Source organism: Colias philodice, chromosome 29, assembly GCF_061535455.1.
Source record: "Colias philodice isolate Cphi_HAF_F1 chromosome 29, ilColPhil1 Martin Lab GWU primary, whole genome shotgun sequence".
Lineage (NCBI taxonomy): Eukaryota > Metazoa > Arthropoda > Insecta > Lepidoptera > Pieridae > Colias > Colias philodice.
Window position 1 is genome coordinate 5469627 of NC_143114.1, and position 11383 is coordinate 5481009.

Consider the following 11383-nt stretch of genomic DNA (forward strand, 5'->3'; position numbering starts at 1 on the left):
ACATATACCACCGATTCGGAAAGCATTATCTATGGAGAAGAACCGATAAAAGATACTATATAAAAAATTATAAATTAATAAAAACATCGACATAGAGATCACAACACTATTCGATATCGTCTTCAAATAATAATGTCGATAATAATAACATTCAGTCACATATTAGCATAGTCTCGGGACTAACGTTTTATTAGGAATTTAAATAATAAATTTAATAGTAAATAATAAAATATACAATTAACATATACATCAAATAAAGTGGTTATAATGAAGTGAGTATTTTCGTTTTTATTAATTAAAAACTTTTAAGCGACTTTCAAATTTCAATGTTTACATTTTTTGTCCGTCTGTTTGTTCCGGCTCCATCTCTGGAACGGCTGGATCGATTTTGACGAGAATTTCACTGACTGATAGCCGATGCCATAAGGAATAACTTAGGCTCCTTTTTACACGCTTTATATTAGCTTCACCTGTATGTTTGTTTGCAACCGACTTCTTTGGGCGCGATTTTGACCCACTTTAAATGGCCAGATTTCGTTCAAACTTTGTAGATTTATTGAGGACCGATGACAATACACTAATTTGATAAAATTTTCTATTTTTTAGTTCGGTTTTCTATAAAAAGCGTGTTTTTTAGTTTTTTTTAACTATTATTATTTTATTCTGATATTTCATAAGGGTAAGAACATTAGAAGTAAAAGGGAAAACTCATTTACGCCGGTGAAACCTAAAGACGCAGCTATTATATATAGCTGAAAAGTTTTTGTAGTTATTTCAAGATCGACTTGACGATTTCAAAAGTTTAAACATTTTGTTTAAAGACGTAAGGTAAAGGCACCAGTCGTGGACAAGCATCCAGTAATGGACAAAATAAATATTAAATTTAAATATTAAGACCAAAATTAACCTTATATAATTTGGCAATACTTAAAATAAAAGTTTGGTTCATAAGCTATCAAAATACGACATTTCATCTTATTCGGCCAAAATGTTTAAAGATGGCAGAACGTTATGTTTAGTTGCTGCGACTCGTTTCGAAGAAATCCGTTTTCACTAAGAAAATCCTTAAGGAAGTGAGGACACAATTTTGGTTATAAGAATTTTTGTATAAATGTCAGCAAAATTTGATATTACTTTTATTTATAGTAGTTAAGTGTACGAAATATTACACGATTTAGTATCATGATAGGTTATGTTGTTTAAATAAAATTCATCAGTGTCCATAACTGGATTTAATTCTATGGATATATCCATTTATGGACATATGTCGAAAATAAACTTTTTTTAAAGGTATTAATTACATGCGCTTTTCTGTATTGTCTTTTCTTTCTGATTAATAATATACCTATCACGACCAATTCAAACAAAGGGTTCCAATATTGTACAACAATTGTCCATGACTGGATTTGCTTTGGTTCCTATAATGGACATTGATATTTTTTGTTAAAATTACACTAATGGGCCCAACAACATAATATCTATCTAAACATGAAGAATATATTTTAGAACAATGGGTCATTATGTGCTGTGCGACTCGTTCTCGGCTTCATTCTCTATCACTGCGTAGAGAAGTCGCATACTTATGCGTATTGTAACGCATCTATCATAGAGAGTTCTCTGATGAACTGTTCGGATCGTTGTCTGCTGCCAAACTCCACCACCATATAGCACACACGCTTAAATTTCATCCACATTCCACACCATCTTGACAACAGTTTAAAAAAAGCTTTTTGCCTCGTGCTACAATTTGGAATCCATATCGATGGACCGATCAGATTAAGGCTGCTGGTAGATTCAGATTGGCGATTCACTTCACGAGTGTAGCGGAATGCCAGGAAACAGAGAGATATGGCGGAACATCGTGAAGCGGGTAACATCTACCCCCCTAGAGTGATATGACGAAGAAGAAGAAGTCCCAAAATGGATGGAATGGCAGTACTTTTTTTAGTTATATTTTTCATCCCTGACTTATTGAGAAAAAAAACCATATTGGTGTTTCTTAACGGACGTAGCTCGTATTTAACGATGCATTTCTCCAATTTTTGCCTAGAAAATGGAAATTAAGACTGTTTTAAATATTATAAGTATGCAAAATAATTAATAAGTACTATTTTTTATAAATACATCCCCGATTTATTGTATTCCAATCATCATTTTCAAGTTTCTATTGATAACTTTCTCCAAGTGTAAATAACTGGAGAAACGACATTAGGTACAGTCCATAAATGGGTGTTCATAACTGGATGTTGTCCAAAACTGGGTGTCCATCATTAGATTTTTCACTGTCCAACACTGGTGCAAAAAAGTGGTTTTTTAATTTATAAATAACTTCATTATTTATGCATTGTAATCTTTTTTCTAACATTGGTTACGTTAAACTAACATAGAACTAAAGGTATAACTAAACAATATCCAATAAAGTTAAAAAACCTACGAGAAATTTGCAAAAAACTTCAATTTTTTCCTTAATCTGTACAAGACTGGTGCCGTTACGTTAGGTACCTACGTGATTTTTGAGTAAAGTTTATATTCCACAAGCGAAAGCCGGGGTAGACTGTTAGTGTTAGTCCTACTAATATTATAAATGCGAAAGTTTGTGTGGATGCATATAATATGTGTGTTTGTTACTCTTTCACGCAAATACTACTGAACCGATTATAATGAAATTCAGCACACGTATAGAGGGTAACTTGGATTAACAAATAGGTTTCATCCCGGAAATATCACGGGAACGGGAACTATGCGGGTTTTTCTCTAAAACGCGGGCGAAGCCGCAGACGGAAAGCTTAATAAATTGATATTACAGGTATTTTCTTTTATGCCTGCTGCTGGCGGTGACTCAGATCGAATCACAGACAACGATGGATCCTTTGCATCTACAGTGGCTGGGAAGTTTTCTGAGTACGCCGAAGTCTTTAGACCCCACAGGTATAAATAAAGAAAGCATTTATTTCAACACACAAACACACAACAATAACATTCTAAATAAGTACAAGGTAAATTATAAAAATATAATACAAACATAAAATAATATGTGGTTGCATGCGGGATACCTCAGCACTGATTTTCAGTGACACCCTTCCAACATCTAGATTGTCAAGTGCTTTGCATAATAGATAAATTAAAAAAATAATAATAAATATAATTCGTGGATAACAGAACATAAATAAGATAATTAACTAATATGAAAATACTTTAAATAATTAGTATTTTCTTCTATTATGGCTGGCGTCCACTAGGCGGATCGGGCCGGGCCGCATCGCAACGCAAAAATACGCCGGCCTATGTTTTGTATGAAACATCGTCCATTAGCGACGGATCGGGTCGGGGCGGGCCGCAACGCATTGGCGGATATCGCTTCGCAGGCGGATTTCTGCCGGCGGTGCGCTGCGGCCCGGCCCGCCCCGACCCGTCTAGTGGACGCAGGCAGGCGGATGTGAGCGGCGAGCGTCTGTTAGATAAAATCCGCCTAGGCGGTCCGCCGCGCCCCGTACAGGTGGACACAGGAGCAAACAGCGCGTCCATTAGAGACGGCCCGTTGCGATGCGGCCCGGCCCGATCCGCCTCTAATGGACGCCTAGCATTAGATATTCATCATCATCAGCCCATATTACATAGCTTCCCACAGAACACAGGCCTCCAACGTCGTCGAACTTTTGATTCATCGACCTGTCAGTTTCCTCATGATGTTTACCTTCACCGTAATCCTCTCATCACTACATAGTCACTCATCAAACAAAGTTGCTTTCTCTGTCCCTATGTCCCTGTGTATGCTTAAATCTTACTTTCGTTTCTACGCAACGGATTTTGATGCGGTTTTTGATAGATTTTGGTGATTCAAGAGGAAGGTTTTTGTATATAATTTATTAGGTTTTAGACAAAGCGGGCGAAGCCGCGGGCGGTAAGCTAGTACCATATATTTCAACCTTACAATAATGGTGCTACTAGGAGTCGTTATTCATGAACTAATCAAGTTAATTAATTATTTTATGACATTACAATATCCTCAAAATCAAACATTTATTTATTAAATTAGGGTTCTTCAAGAAGCACTTTTGAATCGTCAGAACATATTTTTACAATTTACCTCCGGGATCACAAATACGTACGGTCTAATAAGTAAAAAGGTAAATTAAATGTTTGTTTGGTGTAAAGATGTAGTTTTCTAATGCATTTTTTTTTAAATATTCAGGACAATTCTCACACACGGCACGATCTGATCCCATACTAAGCTTTCGCTTGTGTTATGGAAACCAGATGGCTGATAAACATATATAGTTATATAATTTTAAATAAATACTTATATAGATAATTAACACTCAGACACAGAGCAAACATCTATGTTCATCACACAAATATTTGCCCCGGGTGGGAATCGAACCCACGACCTCTGGCTTGGAAGGCAGGGCCACTATCAACCAAGCCAACCGGTCAGTCAAATTAATAAAGAATATCAGATTATACTTTATTGTTTAAAATAGCTTCGTTAATAAATAATTGCAATATGTAAAAGATAATAACCGGCCAAGTGCGAGTCGGGCTCGCGCACAAAGGGTTCCGTAGCAGCAAATATAATAAATTACAGTTAAATCAACCTATCTCAAAAACTATAAGAGATACTTTGATCAAACCAAAAATCGTTGAAAGAGTTAATTAGCATGCATCACCTCTATTTTTTTTAGAATTTTATACCCCGTAGTTATAAAAATAGAGGGGGGGGGACATACTTTTTACGACTTTGAGAGCTGATATCTCAAAAACCGTTCACTTTAAGAAAAATGTTTTTTAGAAAACTTTATATCATTTTAAAAGACCTTTCCATTGATACCCCACACGGGTATGTACATCGAAAAAAAAAATTTCATCCCTCAGTTACATGTATGGGGGGCCCCACCCCCAATTCTTTTTTTTACTATTTAGTGTCATATTTTTGTAGCGGTTCATACAACACATATTCCCATCAAATTTCATCACTGTAGTACTTATAGTTTCCGAGTAAATCGGCTGTGACAGACGGACAGACGGACAGACGGACAGACGGACATGACGAAACTATAAGGGTTCCGTTTTTGCCATTTTGGCTACGGAACCCTAAAAATGGCCATTCTGGGTTTATCCCGAGATAAGAAGCAAAGAAATATAGTGTCGCAGACCTTTTGAAGATGTACAATCTTATAGATTTATTTTGACTCCTTTATCTACTACTATCTCTGCTCTGCGGTTTTACCCGCATTGTTCCACTCCTATTGGTCTTAGCGTCAAGATATACATAGCCTATCTTAATATGTATATATAAATCTCGTGTCACAATGTTTGTCCTCAATGGACTCCTAAACCACTTAACCGATTATAATAAAATTCGCACACCATGTGCAGTTCGATCCAACTTGAGAGATAGGATAGTTTAAACATGTAGGTACCACGGGCGAAGCCGGAGCGGACTACTAGTATCCTATATAATGTAGACCCGACCTGTTAGTTGTTACGGTCGCGGTGCATTCAAACAAGCGAACGATCATTCTAACCTCACCATGTCAAATTATTTTAGTGTACACAGGCGTAGAGTATTCTTTCGTCGTTTTTAATGTGTTTGAAAAGATTCCATGCAATTTTCTAATACTGAACAACACTGAATACTATTTAGAGTTGTTCTATATAAAGTTTTGGTTTACACTAAAAGATCACGAAATAATGCTCTTGCTCTAGCTCTATGAACGTTTGATGTTAATGCGCCGTTAGTAATATTTATGCACAATTTGAAGTAAATTACTTTTGCACGCCTCATAATGCGTAAGCATCTGAGGATGTAGTCTACTCTCCAGCAATTTTCTGGCCTTAAAATGGCTCTATAACGTTCATATTTTATCCTAAGGATGAATATTAGAACACTGATATCAAGAAAAGACTTAAGAAAAGCTTTTATATATATATAAAATATATATTTATATATATTTAAATGTAATGTTTGTTTTAATAAATGAGGAAGAGCCAACTTCCCTACCATAGGTTATTTTTAACTTATCAGGGAAATTCCAAGCCTGTTGTAACCACACACTCATGTTATATGATAAATAATGTAATTCGTCGACACGTCAGTTTCCTCACGATGTTTTCCTTTCCACAAGGATAATATTAATTATTATTATTATTGGTTACAGCCAAATCGGGAGACTGTATAACGAAAGACCAGCTAGTTGGCCGGTGTGTGAAGCCGAGCGAGTGTGCAGACAACGCGTCTGATGAAGAAATAGATCTGACCGCAATTGATGCATACAGGTGCATTACTATTTATACTACCTATATTATTACTCTCTCCATAATACACGGGTACCACCATTAAGGAAGATACCCGGTCCTTTGGAAGGCTTACGTGGGGACACAGGTCCAACACGCAGAGGCCCTTTAGAGAATTTAATGTGTTGTCCTATATTATTAATATTATAAAGCTGAAGAGTTTGTTTGTTTGAACACGCTAATCTCAGGAACTACTGATCCGATTTGAAAAATTATTTCGGTGTTAGATAGCCCATTTATTGAGGAAGGCTATAGGCTATAATCACGCTAAGACCAACAGGAGCGGAGCACTGTGGGTAAAACCGCGGGGCACAGCTAGTATAAAATAATCATAAATATAATGAAGCTTTTGACCCGCGACCGCACCCGCGTATTTAAAGGAAATTCCCTTATCAATGAGATAATCCAATCCGGTAAAAAGTGTCCTATACTGACAGTATGTCAATGTCATGCCTCCAGGCAAAAATAATGTAGCATAAAATCGTACCGTTGAGACGTGAAAGAAGCACAAACAATAACACTTTCTTATTTATGATATTAACTAGCTTTCCAAAACTTGACAAATTATATCATAGCCTTCCTCTTGAAACATTCTATCTATTATGAACCTTATCAAAATAGTAATTTTTAGTTTAAGTCCATGTAGTGATAAGGATTACAAAATGTTATTCTACTTTTCAGGGGGTTGGACTGCCACTATTTGTTGAAGTGTTGTCCCAGGAAGCTGATAATCACGAAGCCGACCACAATACCGCCAGTGACCGTCGCGCCCCGCGTGGGCTGCGGCTGGCCAATGCCTGACTTAACCAGCATCAGGACGACCGGTACCAACTACGCGAACTTTGGAGACTTCCCATGGATGGTGGCTCTCTTACGGTTAGGGGTTTTCTACCTTATATAATTACTAGATTTCCGCCCGCGGCTTCGCCCGCGTTTTCAAAGGAAAACCCGCATAGTTCCCGTTCCCGTGGGATTTCCGGGATAAAACCTATCCTATGTGTTAATCCAAGTTACCCTCTATATGTGTGCTAAATTTCACTGTAATCGGTTCAGTAGTTTTTACGTGAAAGAGTAACAAACATCCATACATCCATACATCCATACATCCTTACAAACTTTCGCCTTTATAATAGTATTAAGATCATCATCATGATTCACGCTACACCGTTTTGGAGCCGGAAAACAAATGAAACTATATCCATATACATTTCAACGCCATGCCCCGTCCGAGCCACGTTCAGGCATCAATCACCTCATATAAAAAGTACCTATACAGTAATGTTTAATCGAGCCCCGGACGTGGCACGGACGATCGTGACACGGTGTATTGTAATTCACCCTTAAGAAGAAGGAGGTTCTCAATTCGACTGTATTTTTTGGATTGTTACCTCAGAAATTTGATTGAGAAGAAGATTTTTTATTTGATCTCCGGCCGTCCTGGTAAAATTTCGTTAGTTGTGAAAATTTGGAGGCCTTTTAGTTATTAATTATTTATATTATGGTAGAGCACGCAAACTGGTGAACCAGATAATTTTAAGTGGTGAACAGTGCACATAAACATTAGTAATACTCGTAGGTGATTTGCCGGCCCTTGAATAACAAATACGCCTATTTCTTGAATATTTTAATGAAAGTTAGTTATTGTTTGTATATGTGGTGGTATACGTAGTATATTATTATTAGTCTGTGTTATTGGCGATATTTAAAGATAAATTGCCAGAATTAAAAAAAGACAGTTTCCAAAAAAAGAAATTGTCAGCATCTGAAGTATGACAATAAACATCCAAAAGTTGTGGAACCGATCATAACGAAAATATCATGATTATGAACATAATGCATCATCATTATGAACATAATGTAGGGACACGTGCCTCCTACGAGGATTCAGGCCACCAACCACGTTGGCCAAGTTAGTAATGTACCTACAACTCATTTTGAAACCAACCAAAACCTTGATTTTTATTTTAGCAAAACTTCCAACATTTGGGAGCAAAAGGATTACTTGGGGGGAGGCTCATTGATTCACCCCTGGGTTGTCATGACAACGGCGCATAAGGTCAGCGATTTAAGCAAAAACGAGGTGAGGTATTCCAAGATGATTTTCTTAATTTCTAAGAGAAGATAGATAGAAGTGGAAATGAAAGAGGCTTCCACCATAGGCACCATAGGAGTGTTTCATTATCGTCATCATCATCATCAGCCCATTATGTTCCCACTGCTAGGATACGCTATGTTTAGTTCGATTGTAATAAAATAAGGCCTTAAAGTTAGTGTAAATTTATTCTAGGTACATAATTGAAATGAGTCTAGTTGCGAGAAATTAGAGCCATTGTACACATTTTTATTAGCTTCACCTGTATGTCTGCTAGCTTGTATATTTGTATGTAACCGACTCCTTTCGACACGATTTTGACTTAAAACAGACAGATTTAATCCAAACTTTGTACACTCATCAAGTATCGGTGACAAAACTAAAACTTCTTGAATTTATCTTATTTAGGTAAGCACGTTTTTGAAGTGAAACTTCTTTAGGCACGTTGAGAGTAATATTTCCAGGTCGCGTCATGGCAATACTGTCACGTCATAGAGTAATGCGACGATTTTGGTATCTTTGAAACTTGCTATAGAAGTTTCACTTCTGACACGTGTGCTTTTTTTAACTAAAATATATAATTCTTATCGTCTTTAGATCAAATGTCGTGCAGGAGAATGGGATACTCAGACACTCAATGAGCAATATGATCACCAAGAGAGAGACGTGGCCAAGATTATATCTCACGAAGGGTTGTGGTTAAGTGAGTGTGTTTAGAAATTATTTATTCGCTTTTGCCAAATTTATACCTATCTATACTAATATTATTAAGCTGAAGAGTTTGTTTGTTTGAAAGCGCTAATCTCAGCCTCTACTGGTCCGATTTGAAAAATTCATTCGGCTGTAGATAGCTCATTTATCGAAGAAGGTCAGGTCTTTATATCATCACGCTAAGACCAGCAGGAGCGGAGCACTGTGGGTAAATCTGCGGGGCACAGCTATTGTAAAAATAAATTTTCTTGCAAAATACTAGACTAGAGAAGTAGATTATAAATAAAAACTATATGTGCCTATAGCAAAAGTGCACATAATAATTAATTTTGGTCTGTCTAAATACACAAAACAAAGTTGCTTCCATCAGTCCGTCGGTCTCTATGTATGCTTAGAATCTTCAAATAACGTAACGGATATTGATTTGGTTTTTTTTTAATATATAGAAAAGTTCTCGAAGGTTCTAGTATATAATTTGTCCCTAACAAAGCATGCGAAGCCTCGAGAGGAAAGCTGGTACATAAAATAACATGACTGACCATCTTTTTTTCAGAAAAGGGCGTTAATAACATAGCCCTGTTAATTCTCCAGAAGCCCTTTGATTTGGTTGGAGCCCCTCACATCGGTATCGCATGTTTAGGGCAGTCGATGCCCAGTGAAGGAACGAAATGTATAAGTATGGGCTGGGGACAAACAGAGTTCAAGAATCCAGACGCATATGCAGTTATATTAAAAAAGGTAATAGCAGTCTGACCGATTGACGTTACCGTAATCCCGCTTTAGATAAATTTTATGTTTACTTTTTTGCACTTTTCTTTAATTCGTAACTCATTAATTAGCATCTTGTACGTTTTCCTTGTTAATTTTACAAATTATCCCGAAAAAAAAGAAACATAAATCACCTAAAAATCTTGAATTTGACTCTTGAACTTTTTCTCTGGAAATTTCCCTGTTATCTTTCTAGAAACCAAAGTATACATTTTTAAAGAATAGAAAAATCCTATTACAAGTTGGATTTGAACCCTCATCTTTCGCCATGCCGGGGTGACACCTGATTTCTCAGCCACCCGTGATAGCTAGGATAGATTTTTTTTTTTATATTTATAAAGTATTGAAAACAAAATATAAAGTACCAAGTAATTATTTTCCCAGGTGGAACTACCGATATACAATAGAGACCAATGTCAAGTGAATCTTCGTAAATACAAAAAGCTTCGCAAATGGACACTACATGATTCTATGATGTGTGCTGGGGGAGAGGAAGGCGTTGACACTTGCACGGGAGACGGAGGTTCACCACTAGTCTGCGAAATAGATGTAAGATTATCATTATTAGCCCATTAGGTTCCCACTGCTTGGACACGGGCCTCCCGTAAGGTCAGCTCGTAATCCACTACGCTGGCCAAATGAGTCGGTTTCCCCACGATGTTTTCCCTCACCTTTCAAGCAGTGGATGTTATATACTTGAGCAGATAAATTTAAAAATCAATTTATTTTCAGCACGCCCGCCTGGTCTCGAACCCGACTTATTGATTTGTTTTCCGTGGTCCTCACCACTGAGCCACCACAGCCTTGATGTAAAATTATAACAGAAGTAAAATCTATCAAACTCAAACTCAAACATTTGTTTATTCAAATAGACTTCGTTTAGAAACGCTTCTGAATCGTCAAAGTACTTACAGAAAAATAAAAATTTAGCCGGTTCGGAAAGCAGTTTCTACAGAGTTTCTATGTATATTGTAACTATACCTACCATTTAGAAATTCACGGATTTTAATCTTGGACACTTTACAGCTAGCGTGGTCACGGGCAGACTAGCTGCCCATTGCGCTAAAATCTGTTTTAACGTTATTTCTATACTTCTTCTCCTTCCTTCTTTTTCTTTTTTCTATACTTCAATAATATTTTTCAGGGGGACGCCGACTCAAACCGCTATGCTGTATATGGAATGGTCTCTTTTGGAATAGATTGCGGAAGAAAAGATACCCCCGGGGTGTACACTGATGTCACTTATGTATATGACTGGGTGAAAAAGACAATGTCTGCAGAAGGCCTGACTACTGACAGTTTTGTGTATTAAGGATGATTCATGCTACACTGTGTCGTGTCCCGGGGCATGATCAAACATTGTTGTATACTTATTATATGAATTGATTCATGCTTGACCATGGCTTGGTGGCACGGAGCAAGGGAATCATGCTCTAATCTCTAGATAAGTTTATTCTTTTTCTTCTTTCTATACTTCAATAATAGTAAAATAATTATCTTATAATAAAATATACGCAA

General features: G+C 36.8%; 1 protein-coding gene across 1 annotated transcript; it reads left to right on the plus strand.

Annotated features, from left to right (window-relative positions):
* Positions 1 to 11383, plus strand: LOC149475988 (phenoloxidase-activating factor 2-like). Its single transcript, XM_089713068.1, has 9 exons — positions 1 to 272; positions 2807 to 2928; positions 6159 to 6276; positions 6976 to 7170; positions 8263 to 8374; positions 8984 to 9089; positions 9651 to 9835; positions 10250 to 10414; positions 11010 to 11383. The coding sequence occupies exons 1-9, from the start codon at positions 268 to 270 to the stop codon at positions 11175 to 11177; spliced, it is 1176 nt and encodes a 391-aa protein (XP_089569194.1). The 5' UTR covers positions 1 to 267; the 3' UTR covers positions 11178 to 11383.